This window comes from Bombyx mori, chromosome 15 (genome assembly GCF_030269925.1).
Source record: "Bombyx mori chromosome 15, ASM3026992v2".
Lineage (NCBI taxonomy): Eukaryota > Metazoa > Arthropoda > Insecta > Lepidoptera > Bombycidae > Bombyx > Bombyx mori.
In genome coordinates, this window is record NC_085121.1 from 11,640,286 (window position 1) to 11,654,978 (window position 14,693).

The 14,693-nt window shown below is 34.3% G+C and overlaps 1 protein-coding gene across 28 annotated transcripts in view; it reads right to left on the minus strand.

Annotated features, from left to right (window-relative positions):
• oxr1 (oxygen resistance gene 1) overlaps positions 1 to 14,693 on the minus strand; it is a 121,278-nt gene that overhangs the window by 65,159 nt on the left and 41,426 nt on the right. For 15 of the 28 annotated variants that reach the window (XM_062672283.1, XM_062672280.1, XM_062672278.1 and 12 more), the window contains one exon: positions 1,033 to 1,095. In XM_062672283.1, the coding sequence (XP_062528267.1) occupies positions 1,033 to 1,095 (63 nt within the window). 28 annotated transcript variants of the gene reach the window in all.

The following is a 14,693-nucleotide window of genomic DNA, read 5'->3' on the forward strand; positions in this document are numbered from 1 at the left end:
CTGCAAGAATGTTTCGAATGCTGAACCAGTTACGAAGGAAGGCCGATAGCATGGCTCCACTTAAGGTCAGTACTAAGCTTAGATACTAACGTGAGTCATGTTAATTCATATTTTAATGTCACACCTGACAGTTTCGTTCGAAGTTAAAGGGATTAATTAGGTTTTGTAACAAAATTGGGTCATTGTTTATCACATATATTTTTTTTACAATCCAGTTACGAAACGACAGTAATCTTTATTGATATTCAAATGTATTATGTTAAAGATTACGTGTGCGTACGGTATTTGACAGTATCTATTTCAGGACAATACGACAGTATCAGCGGTAAACAAGCCATTGAAAACTAGCGTTGTTGGTGCGTTTGACCTTCGTTTCTCTACTACGCGTAACACAAATACCGAGCCAACGTAAGCAGCATTCCAAACTTGATCTTAATACCAAAAAGCTAACTCTAACTAAACATAAGCGTCGCGACAAATTTTACGTAAATGTCTGTTGCCGTCAAAGACAACATTAACTTGATTAGAAAAAATCTATACTTTATATTTTTATTTAATTCGATCAAGAAGTCAAATAAAAAATAATTTATGATCTGAAGAGTATGAAGTGAAACTGCTAAGTCTATGAACACATCTTAAGTTTATAACAAACATTGTAAATTTAGTGTGCGTATAATAATTTACATATCGTCGTTGTTAAACCAAAATCTGCAAGGTGTAATTTTTGAGATTTTTACTTTTTGAACTTTTCGTATAGTTCACAGCCCTATCTACCGTATAAACTGTTATCTGTCTATAGCTTTAATATTTATCAATAGCTTTCATTTGATATAGTGCTTAAAAATTCACCTTCGTATAAAATTTTATACGAAAATATTTTTACTCGTTAATTCAAAATAGTTTTTGCACATAGCAGATTTTGGTTTGACAGCTGGACGATATATTGTAACGATTGATTGTGTTTTGTTTTTATTATAAAATTTACTGATTGTAAATAATAGCTTAAATAGCAAATTAAAAAAAAAGCCTTACCTCTTGAAGGACTGGTCGATACTCTCGGCGCTTCTCGACAGTTGCTGCGAAGCGCGCCTAGACCTGCATGCAATAGACCAATATCTAGACACAGGCAAACGCATGCAAACATTTATATAAGCCGTGTACACTTAGGATCATCTAATAACAACATATGAGGCTTATAAAATCAAAGGCAGCTAAATCCAAGTCTGTCAAAAAATTCAGGAAAACTACAAAAATCGGCTCTAAACACGGTGTTACGGATCCTCCCGATCCATCAAAGTACTGCTCTTGATAGGGCCAGTGTTAGCAACACTCCCGGTTTGAGAAGCTGAAATAACTTTGTTCGGGTAGCTACAATATTCTTTATTTTAAAGCAGATTTATAAAGAATGAGAATATTACTAATAATCTGAATTTTATATGATAAAACTTCGTTTATATTTGAGTAGTAAAAATAAATTTTTTGAACTGAATTTGCTAGATTTAGCTGCATTTGTTATAACATGAAAATACTAAAGCGTGTCCAAGTAACTAAACAAGATGGCGCTATAGTTAATCCATTTTACTACATAAAGGCGTTTAGCTGCCTTTGATTTTATGTCTCATTTAAAATAACAACACACGTTATGGTGATCGTTATGTATGTACTACATATGTAAGTGCAAACGGCTTATCGTACCGTAATACAGTGGTGGATATGAATTCCCCACTACGGCATCCACTTTAAAATTTCCATTATGGTTGAATTCAATATTGTCATAATTTTTTTTTAATCGTTCATTGTCACAAATTATTCAATTATAAAGAAAATATCATAAACTGAGCAAACAATTCTTAAACCAGTATGAAAATTTACAGTTCGTTGTCACAAGACCGACCATGATAAAATACAGCAAATAAAAATGCTCTACATAGTTTCATGCGATGACAGATTCAAACTAAAACATCTCAAAATCATGCAAAAGCTGAATGAACAATGTATAAACCTTCGAACATTATACATATAATATCAACATAAATTTTCTCTATGTATTATACTAAAGTAGCTTGTAAGTGTACTCGGGTTCTATTGATTATTTGTAAGGCTTCGAAGTCAATCATTGAGACGAAGCAGACTCGTCGTAGTTGTCTGTGCTGGTAATTTCTTATATAATGCATTGTTCTCTTTTTATAAAGAAAAAAAAACCTAATTAAAACCTCGTTTTATAGTCTCAATCCACGTGTACGCTCTAGGGCTGGCTCATTGTTTAGACGATCAGATATAATAACGACAGATTCTAACTACGGAAGATTGATTTCTGACAGCATCTTGATAAACGAGATTATTGCTATTGTTGCTATTAACGAGTTTGTTTTGGCGAGAGATTTATAAATTATAAACACGTTATTACTGATGATAAGGCCTTATCATGTGCGAAAAAAAACATTCAAACAGTAGTATCGCCCATAATTAATTTTTATTTGAGTTTGAAATACACATGTATCGTTCGAGAGTTTCGTGTAAAGCGCATTGCACACAAATCTCGCTTGGAGGCCGGAACTCGGTCGGGGATGCAGATAAACCAGTGATCGGTGAACCGCGGCGTATTATTCTTTCACGCGGTTGTCTTTCAGTGTTAGGAGAGGCACAAGGCTCACTATACACTGGTTTCACTGAAGTTGTAATAGTTACCACCTAAGGAGATGACGCCCTTGACACTGGGCCGGTGCCAACTTACAGGTACATTTACTATAGTCTAACGAACTTCTGCATGTTTCCTGAATTTTTTGTTATTATTTTAACTCGCAATGATCGCGTGTTCGTTTTGTTTGTTTTAATCCTATTAATCTAATTGTTTTAACTATAATTTTGCAATATTGTTCAAGCGCACGCAACAAATTCTTGTGCAAATATATTTTTATTGCTAACGCGCCGTCATTTCGGTTCATTATGAAATCGATTTTCACTTTGAGTATTGTTCAACAAAAGTAAAAATATATTAAAAGAGTCCGTAATTATTGCACAAGTCCAAGGAGTTGGGTAATGCGCTAAAAGTAATAACGAAATGTTTTTGTGGCAGGTGAATTATTTGACGCAAAACGTTCATCGTAGTCGAGGGGTCAAATTTGGCTATTTGGTTTAAGCGACATTTTTGTAACTATATAAGAGAGCCATTTAAAGTCTAAAATTCGGAAAAAATATCAGAACAAAAAACCTTCTTCAGCTATTTTTTTTTTATTGCTTAGATGGGTGGACGAGCTCACAGCCCACCTGGTGTTAAGTGGTTACTGGAGCCCATAGACATCCACAACGTAAATGCGCCACCCACCTTGAGATATAAGTTCTAAGGTCTCAAGTATAGTTACAACGGCTGCCCCGCCCTTCAAACCGAAACGCATTACTGCTTCACGGTAGAAATAGGCAGGGTGGTGGTACCTACCCGTGCGAGCTCACAAGAGTATGGTGTAAGTAAGCGCGGTTTTGGCCAAAACAATCTCTGGCTTTGCCGATTTGGATAAAAAAGGACATTCCCGCTATATAGTCTAAAAAATGTACATACTATATGTGTAACCCAAATAAATAGTATCGATTTTAAATTCACTATTATACATAAAAGTATACGAAGTGAATAAATAAATACGTGGTAAGTAAATAAGTAGTTACGAGAATGGTTCTTGTTGATCTAGGTTCCATTCAATGTTACGAATTTACGATGCTCAATGTACGAAGCATAAAGTGACGTGCGGTTTGAGAATTAACAAACAACAATTAACGCCATTGTTTCATAAAACATTTTTTGGGTATTAGGTAGACGTTCTTAAGTTGGTCTCATATAATACAAAACCGTAGTGTATGTATTTTTCCAAATATAAAATTCAAACAATTCACCAAATTAAAAATTTCAATTATCCTTTTAATTTGCTAGCATAATAATTATTGATTCACGGAAACTTTTAGTTATTTCAATTCCGGTCTGTGTTATTTGGTTTTTTTTCTGGTATTATATTTTAGTAAGAAGAGAATCTCGTTAATAAAACTTTCAAAAATAACATTTCCAACATTTGCAATTCATAATTTGTTTTCATGTTATACTTGTGAGTTTGTATATCATTTACAGCGTAAACTTGTATTCTTAATAATTTCTAAATCACAATCCACTAAGATAGTTGAATATAAAACTATACTGAGACCTTAGAACTTAATCTCAAGGTGGGTGGCGCATTTACGTCGTAGATGTCTATGGGCTTCAGTAACCACTTAACACCAGGTGGGCTGTGAGTTCGTCCACCAACCAACGAAAAAATAATAATAATAATAAATAATAAACTAATAAATATAAATATATATTTACTAACAATCACGCCACGTTAACTGGTCGCGTGGTAAGTTCGTAAAGAACTTGTGTTACAGGTACCAGATAACGGAAATAAATGTAAGATTTTTATTATACACATATGTACATATATATTTAATATACATCCATAACCCTGGAAAAGACATTTTTTTATTATTATTTTTTATATACAAATATCTTCCCTTGGCGGGATTCGAACCCGCGACCTCCTTGTGGAGTGGCCATGTCACTTACCACTACACCAGACGGCCGTTAAAATAAAGTAATAAAAATAATAGCCTAGACGATTTTTAAGACGCATTAATTATTACGAATCGACTATTACAGATAATATTATTAAGCGAGGAAGTGCAAGTCATAATCCGGCGACCCACCCGCACGCGAGGTCATCGTACCGCTGGTCGTAGTGATTGTGAAATGAAGTATGTACGAGTCTGAGCGCACGTAAGATATATTTAAAAAAAAACGCGTTTTGCTATTGCGAAACACGTATAAGAAACAATGAAGCTTCACGGGTTTAATGAAAAACTATTAAATCGTTTTCCCATTTGCGTTTCCTTCGCTTCCATTGTTGCTACACGTGTTGCGAAACTACATCATAATAATGTTTTATGATAAAACTGCACTACGTTTGGGGACATTTACGACAAGTTTTGAAGAAACTAAACTATTTTCCATGACAAATATTTCTTATATATATAATGAAATTGTGTGAATATTGTGACCGTGACCATATACTTCGAAAAAAAAAAAAACATTATTGATTTTAAAATGTCATTGTAGGAAGTTTATTTTAAGTCAGACACAAACAGACAAGTTCTGTTCGCTGTGGGTGTGGTGCTTCACGCCTGCGCACTACCTCAAAATAGATTATCGAAAATATGACGTGTACCCCGATGCTGTATGCAAGACTTACTTGCCATGATAACGCAGTGGGTGCATCGAATGTTTGTTCCAGCACACATTACAGATAAAACATACGTTGGAAATGACCTACTGCTCTTTCGAAATAAAATAAAAATAATCGGCAGCTGAATCTTATACCAGAAAACTACAATCTCAAAACCACATTTATGAGTGTCAAAATTCACGTTGTGACTTCTATAAACTTCGGTAACCGTGAAAAGTGTTTTTTTTTTAAGAACATAAGGGGGACTGTCGGCTCTGCGATCTACAGCAATAATCTGAAAGTCGTATTCGAAGATTCTTACAAATCATTACATTACCTACAATATAAACTGCTTTTTGGAGTCGACAAAAATCGACTCAAAAATAAATCAGATATTTTTTTTTGTGTGCATCTGAATCATAATCAGAAGACAAACCAGTTTGACACCTACATTCGTCACCTACAGTCAAGTCTGAGCACACCTCCGAAACTTGAAAACACCTAAGTTTTTAATGATCAAAATATAGTCGCGTCTTTGCTTTTTAAAATTCACTTTACACGTTTTATCGGAAATCTTTACCTCTAATTAAAAAAACTACAATAGGCTCCATGAACATTATACTACTCGTACTACACAGCAAAAGCAGTAGTAATATTCACACAAGTTATTTCAAAATTGTCTAATCAAATTTGAATTTTAACTCAATAATGACAAAAAGCATTTCTGACTGCAGCGTCATTAAATGTTTTTTATTTAATTTTAAACGTTAGTAAATTACAACGAAACTGACGATAACTAAGTACATTTATATGAGTACAATAATTGGAAGTTTTACTTTCAAAATTGCCCTAATTAACATGTTTTAAGGTTATCTCTTAATAAATCATATATAACTTAAATCCTCGGAAACCAAAACAACCTTGTCTTTTATGATTCTTGAACTCACATGACCCATACGTAACATTATATACCTACGAAACGTAAATATTGAAAAGCCTTAGCGACCTTGGTCATGAATTGTCATAAATTCATTGCGATTCGTTAATAACGCATCCGCCGTGCGTCGATGTGATAGATCCTATGACGAGAGTACATTATCGGTGGCCGGTGCTAGTTGATGTCTGTTGATCCAAATGACTGCAATGACCTTCCGCTATGCACAAAGCGTACGTAAAAACGTCACACTTAAATGGACCTAGTCCTTTAACAAACATACATTATATATTCACGCATCGAAAGATTATTAGCCTATTTCTACCTATTTTCTAAACCATAATTACTTATAATTTGGTTGAAAATTCAGAAGTAAAAATTAAATATTGATATTTTCGTCTGGTTGCCATCAATCAAAACACGTGTGAAGCCCTGTCTTAAAACATACATATTATCTTTACCGGAAGCAATATCGCCGTCGCTATAATGTCAACATTTTGGTGGATTTGAAATGACATTTATTAAGATATTTCTATAAACTAGAGGACCCGCAGTAGTCGAAATTCGACTATAATTAATTGGAATTGTAAGTTTGTACACTATTATGATTGTATTTTATACTTTTATATTCAAAAATTTCGCCAAGACTACACTATAAAAAATATTAATAAAGACAAACAATATTTAATCTATTCTCAATTTGGCAACAGATGTCATGAACAAAAGTTAGACAATAAATAGTATGCATGCGTGTGTGCGGCAAATACATGGTATGTAGTGTGTGTAATGTTTTCTTTATTGATTTAAAGTATCTTTTATGCATTATTTTAAAAAAATATTAGCATTGTGCACTTCTTCTCTATATTCTCTATAAGTGTGGAAAATTTCATACTCCTCCGTCCGCGCAATTTTCGTAAAAAAGGATACTAAGTTTTTGCTTCACGTATTAATATATAGATTAAAGCTGCACTAACAAATGAAAATATATTCACTAGTTACGATTGTGAAGCAAAGAGGAAATTTGAATCATGGAAAAACCATCTCGAATATTCCTTTCTTTCCTTTCCTATTCAGTTAAGTCAGAGTTTGTAGTGACTTGAATTGAATATATTATATATTTAGTTATGTCGTATCTTTTCGGATTCTTAAATTAAATATTCGGTTTCTTCCGCATCTATAACGGTTGTTTTTATGTCCAGTATTGAGAATAGCAACACTAATACACGACATATCAACGTTTCCTTTAAACTATTTTGTAGTGTAAGCATTATTAAATACAATTTCTTCGGTCACAATTTAATATAGAGAATTAAAAAAATATATATTTAGGAATGAAAATTAATTTCACAGTCGCGTATTTGATCGTTATTTCATGACCGTCATAAAATGGTGCAAGACAGACAAATTGAGTCCGTTCCGGCGACCTGTCACCGTCAATCAGAAATTCCCCTGTTTATTTTCATCGCCAGCTTGCTAATAAATGTATGACTCCTTAATATGCGTCATTAAACAACATTCGTGTGCAAATACCGAAATCGGAACCTCCAGGCGTAATTACGTGCCAAATGATAAAAAATCAAAAAAGATATACCTATATGTATAAAAAGTTGATTGTTTGATAACGTACTTATACTGTTTCTAGCGAGTTTAATACGGTATGATAGTATCGTGAGGTGTGCTCTCGTGGAAAAGACCTATTCACTAATTGTTGGTTACAATTAATCGAGTACAACCAGTAAATGGTCACAATTGGCCTAATGGGAAGGATATAGTCATACATCCTCCAACATCTATTTAAATATACAAACACACATAAAGCATGATGATATACAGACTGTAGTTATGGTCCAATTTCATCACAGCTATTTATTGTCTATAACTTTTTAAATTCATTAAAAACCCTGACGTCTCTTTATCGCACATTATTAATAGTTTTTGAAAGTTCAATTTTTATACGATTGATTGATTACATCAAACAATTATTCGTTGATCGAATTGCATCATTAACGTTGTCTCAAAATGGTAAGGTTGTATTATGTCTCTCGTTATTTACCCATTAGTGCGTGCAAGGTACACGGTTGCAGTCACTCGGGCGACAATGAACATTAAACTGTAAATAACATGAATATTATGTGTGTGCTATACGATTAACATGCATCTCGACGAGACTTAACCAGTGCATGAATGCGGCCGTCCTTGCACGGCCCAACATTGTCACAGCGACCGCAACGTGTCGGATACATCTGGGTCATTCTTATTCCGTACTGCATTCGGAAGGAAACGCAATTATTATAATAATAATTAAGTATAAACATTAACGTTTGAACCTTCTGGTTTTAATTTACGGAATTCAAATAAACGAGGGAACGGTAATAAAATACGAGCTATTAAACGCGTGCAAGAATATGTAAACAATATTGTTGCAAATATAAACTGTACGGCTGGCCACTGTTGCGCGTAATAGACTGTATAAACAAATATAACTAATATGGTACATCATACATATTGTGTGATACCCTTTAAGTTCAATATAGCCCTGAATTATAATATTATCAAATTATTGTATTCAGTTACAAGGTTTTTTAATAATAATTCAAAGAGATTTGTTAATGCTTTGTAATTTTTCGTATTTCGTGCTACCAATTGTAGTAATCATTTCACAATATTCATGCATCGCTGTTGCATGTTTGTTATTGTGTTCCAGTATTCTCGTTTTAAATCTCATATACATACATACATACATACATACATGTACATATATTCATAATACGTTGTTACTTTTCCATATTTTATGAATGAAACAATTCGTTGCTTCTACGATTTCGATTTTCAGTTTTTTTACTGTTCCGTGAGTTTTTTAATTAAAATAATCTTCATTTCAGTTTTAATATGTATACTAATTATTAATCTACAGTGGTTTTTACGGATGTTCCGTTATAACTACTGAACCATGCATCCGATTGACTTGAAACTTGGTATCCATGTCGAAAATACATGTACTTAATGGATAGGCTAATATTTATATGAGTGTTGGACTCCCTAATAATAAAGACAATCAATAAAAATGTTAATTTTAAATGCCCTGCGAAGCGGGCGAGTACGGCTTGTAGTATAATAATAATATTATATTATTATGCATGTAGCTATCATAGAACAGAATAAATACATTTGACAGATTTCGGAATGGCACTAGCAATTGTTTCAAGATAAGCTTGCATATATACAAGCTCCGAACAACAACATTCGGACTGTCAGTCTACCGAGCAATTTCACCCGCTTGCGTTTGGTTTAAAATCTTCGCTTTGTCGATTTCTTCAAACAAATTGAAATCTATATGAATAATAGCTAAGAGTACAAAATTGAAAATAGTATTCAGATAACGAATTGTAAGCCCTTTTTTTTATTGTTCGTATAGGCATACAATACGATACGAGCATACGGCCCACCTGATGGTAAGTGGTTATCGTCGCTCATGGACGTCAGCAATGCCAGGGTTAGAGCCAAACCGTTGCTTACTGCTCCGCACAAGATAGGAGGTGAGCCTCATAAATTATTCGATTTTTTAATGTGAGTTCGTTCTTCTCATACGTTTGTGATAAATAGACGAGACAGGTCAGAATGCCTGGACGATTGCCAGCCTTGGAATATAAACCACATTGTTTTCAAAGCTTATGTGAATTACTCTTAAAATCATTGTGAGACACGAAAGAAACAAGATTTACATTTTGATAAAGGCAAAACGTTTCACCTCGTTCGAGAAAAATTAAAGGAATCGTAATTACCTACTTCAAAAACACAAGTAAAACATAAACAGACGATATCTTATTTATATCAAATTTGTATAAGCTTAAACGGTTCATTCTTTTTCTTTGATAAAAATTATTGTATTAATTTACAAAAAAATGTTTAAAAAAAGTAATATTTTAAACGTCACACTACTGCGTCATTATAAAACATTTCGTGTAATACTTTATTGGATAATATAGCATTTAAGGAACTGCACAGTAAAGTGTCAAAAAGTATTCCATATAGCAATATTCGGGATACGCGGATATGAAAAGTCGTCGTGGCCTAAAGGATAAGACGTTCGGTGCATTCGTATCTAGCAATGCAACGGTGTTCGAAACCCGCAGGCGGGTACCAATTTTGCTAATGAAATACGTACTTAACAAAAGTTCACGATTGATTTCCACGCTGAAGGAATAAAATCGTGTAATAAAATTCAAACCCGCAAAATTATAATTTGCGTAATTACTGGTGGTAGAACCTCATGTTAGTGCGCACGGGTAGGTATCACCGCCCCGCCTATTTCTGCCGTGAAGCAATAATGCGTTTCGGTTTGAAGGGTGGGGCAGCCGTTTTAACTATACTTGAGACCTTCGAACTTATATCTCAGGGTGGGTGGCGCATTTACGTTGTAGATATCTATAGGCTTCAGTAACCACTTAACACCAGGTGGGCTGTGAGCTCGTCCACCCATCTAAGCAATAAAAAAAAACAGGGGATCAAAACATTAGGAGCATTTAAATTGAAGATATTTTTTGTCATTTCTGTTATAAATAAAGTAAAAGGGTTTTATGGCAATGATCAGATCAACGTACGATTGCGGAAAGCAACGGAGGCCACATTATGTTGTAATGATGGAACCGCTTCATGTACTGTGACGTAGCATAACATTCTAATAACAGTTTACCGGTTTATAATCTTTGGAATTCCGTTAAACGCTTGAAAAGTCTGAGTATTAGGAACGTTCATACCCGATCCTGTAGACCGAATGGTGAACAGTCGATGTCGCCCAAAACACGACATTATGGATCCTCCCGATCCATTAACGGTGCTTTTAGGTACCACAAGCACCGGTCATCGTCCTCGTCGAACCCGTCGCTTGCGAAGGGCTCGACGAGTGAATGAACCCATAGACGCAGCCCACTGAGTTTCTCGCCGGATCTTCTCAGTGGTTCGCGTTTCCGATCCAGTGGTAGATTCTGCGAAACACTGCTCTTGCTAGGGTCAGTGTTAGCAACACTCCGGTTTGAACCCCGTGAGCTCACCTACACGTGAGAGTGAAGCTGAAATAGCCTCATAAGGCTATCAGAATACGTAGAAAAAAAAAGGAACGTACGAACATTTAAAAATAAGCATTAGGTTAATAATTGTTTACTTGTTAGTTTGTTTTTGTTTTATGACACAGGAACATTACAATTAATGTTCGTAAATAAAAACCTACGTTGAACCAGCAGATTATATGTCTGTTTTGGTTCTTGTCATATTTGCGGAACACACACTTTATTATGTATTTCGGTGTGTGGGCAGACTCTTGAGGACGGCGCGCATTACGGATGCAAATTTTATACGAAAAATAATTTTATTCGTTCGGCGTAATAATGAACTAATCCATATATTGCTTCCGTTTCCGTGGGTTAGATTCGTTCGGAATACAGGCGAGAAAACGAAAGCGAAACACAAAAACGTAACGCGTTCGGGCGAATGCGATGTACATACAAATTCAATTATTTTGTCAATATGTAGAACCAATACGCGTGAAAGCGGTTTCTTTCCCTATATACATGTCTGTATCTAAGGCAATATGAGAATACTTGAGCATGTCACCGAATAATATTTTACGCATCGTATAGTTTTTCATATTGTTTGAGGAGAATTGTTTTGAACTTTATTGCGGCAAAAACACGGAAGCCATTTGAAGGCATCGCATTGGATCGCGAAACTTTCGAAAAGTAAACTTTATTGTTATTAACAAGTTTCCAAAGACATTCACGAATGAACTTTAGGGTTTAATAAAATTATAACACTAATCTTTACTGGTGGTAGGACCTCTTGTGACTCCGCACGGGTAGGTACCACCATCCTGCCTATTTCTGCCGTGAAGCAGTAATGCGTTTCGGTTTGAAGGGTGGGGCAGCCGTTGTAACTATACTTGAGACCTTAGAACTGATATCTCAAGGTGGGTGGCGCATTTACGTTGTAGATGTCTATGGGCTCCAGTAACCACTTAACACCAGGTCGACTGTGAGCTCGTCCAACGATCTAAGCAATAAAAAAAAACTGAAAACATAATTTGTTTTCAGATTAGATTTTTACAGTACTAACACGGATAAATAACATATTAAACTGTGTCTCACGTATTGCTGGAGATGATCTAAGGAAATCGTGTACAAAATATATGAACGCTAATGGAAGGACTGTATGGGCAAACAACAAGCGAGATGTCAGCACTCGGCGAAAATATCGTTCGTTATTCTTATATCATTGCAAATAGAAAAAAAAAAAAACGATCCAGCTGCCGTTTATCACACTAGATTAATGATGTTTAGCGTGAAAAGCTTTTCTGTAGGAAACGAATCTGTAAGGTCGCGGTTTCATTCGAAATATTTGTAGTTTATTCTTATTATTCTTATACTAGCTTTTGCCCGCGACTCCGTCCGCGTGGAATAGTTACTATAGCATAACGCTACATTTTACCTACCACTTCATTTACGTAGAAAGTGATAATATTTTTGAATTATAGAATGTTAAGGAGCTATTTAAACCCCTATTTTGAAACATTCTTTATTGGTGCTCCACTTGTATTGATCTTACCGTGATGTTATATAAGCCTTCCTCAATAAATGGGCTATCTAACACTAAAAGATTTTTTCAAATCGGACCAATAGTTCTTGAGATTAGCGCGTTCAAAGAAACAAACTCTTTAGCTTTATAATATTATACGAGTATAATAATAATATAGTATAGATATTTCTACTTAAATATTCCGCTTCAAAACCCAAAGGGTTCCGAGCCAAGAGCAGCGTAAGATTCCATAGACGAGACGAACGTTAACGGTTGTAATAACAAATAACACTGACAAATACTAATTACAAAAAGTCCCCGAAAATAATAAATGATCTTTCTAAAATTAAACGGCGCAAATCGAAATTTTAGAGGGAAGGGATTATTTTTCAACTTCTGACGCACGGATGGATTCAATTCAAATTGAAATCAATACGTATTACATTCATTAAAAGGTTATAATCACAAGATTTTAAATTTTCGAAGGCTAGTAAGCCGTGAAGCGGTTACGAAATCTGAAAAATCAAAAATGTTAATTTGATAAACGAATTCGTAAAGTATTAAATTATTCAATTGAATCACAACCCTAGCCGAATTCAATTTAAATGAGCAACTATTTTTTTCAGACAAAATTATTTGGTTACAATCTGTTTACTTACATTATTTTTTGGCATCTAGTTTATCAACAACAACTAGGAAGTATTCTCCATTCAGGACATGAGGAATCCTTTGAAGTGCTGTTAATGTTGTTAACTAATCGTATTAAGAGATAAACTATCACGCGCGGTGTCATGATTGTAGGTAATTATTTAGTATACTGTGAATGTATGCGAAGTAAATTATTATACTATATTTTACGGAAGGCTTAATAGTGATATTTTTTTCCATTATCAACTCCCTAATAGCCGCTAATACATGCATATCGAGGAAGTCTCTTATAGAACTTATTGAAGAATTGTTCCATCCGATAATCGTTTTCATTGAACAGACTAGCCCGGTGACGCTGACATGATTTCTCTAGACCATCAGGTTAGGTAGGAAAAAAAAAATTGAACATCTTGAACATATAGAAAACTAACCGACAACAAGAGAAGAAACTTATATTAAGCATTCATATTTAATTTCTTTTATCATTTTACTCCCGCCGATTCCATTTGTTTTCAGATGAAAATTTTACGTAACATCTACATAAACATTTCTGTTAAAAACATCTTTGAAGTACTCTGTAAGAGACACAACAAATATTTGTGATTTATAATTATAATATCAAGAAAAGTTCCCGGAGATAAGAGTTGTCTTCACATACCCACATCTAGATATAGATGTAGTTTGCTCATGTACTAATATATTAAGAGCACGCGTCGTAAATTTGTCACGTACCTATCTGGTTACCCATACAAACGTTACTCTAATAGACCACGGAATATTTCAATGTCAACAAATTTAATTATCTTCACCGTTTTTAATCTAGGTATGTACTGGTTATCGCTTATGACTTCGAATGCCTTGGATGCATACCGAAAATTTCAACTGTGCGAGTATAAATTATAGAACAAGTATATTGAGCTACCTTACAAAGCTACAATGCAATTCAGGAAATAGTATAACCGCTATCTATCGACCTATCTATCGTTACTTACTTAGCTTATTCCTTTCTAAAGAATCAATTTGGAGTTCTTTAAAACGCGGATAAAGTTATTTGTTTAGAAGTATTCATATTATTTATTATATGTTACTAATTCGACAGTGGAATTTTTTTTTCTATTAAATCTTTTCCAACTTATTGTCCGTTGCTTCGGGATGATATTGACACATTTTTTCCCTAATTTTCATCAACGAATATCTCTATCAAGTTTTAAGGAACTGTGACCAAAGACTATAAGGATTCATGTTACCTTAGAGCTGTCATATAGCATAGGTAAATTTATTAGTTCCCCTCTTACTTACGTAAA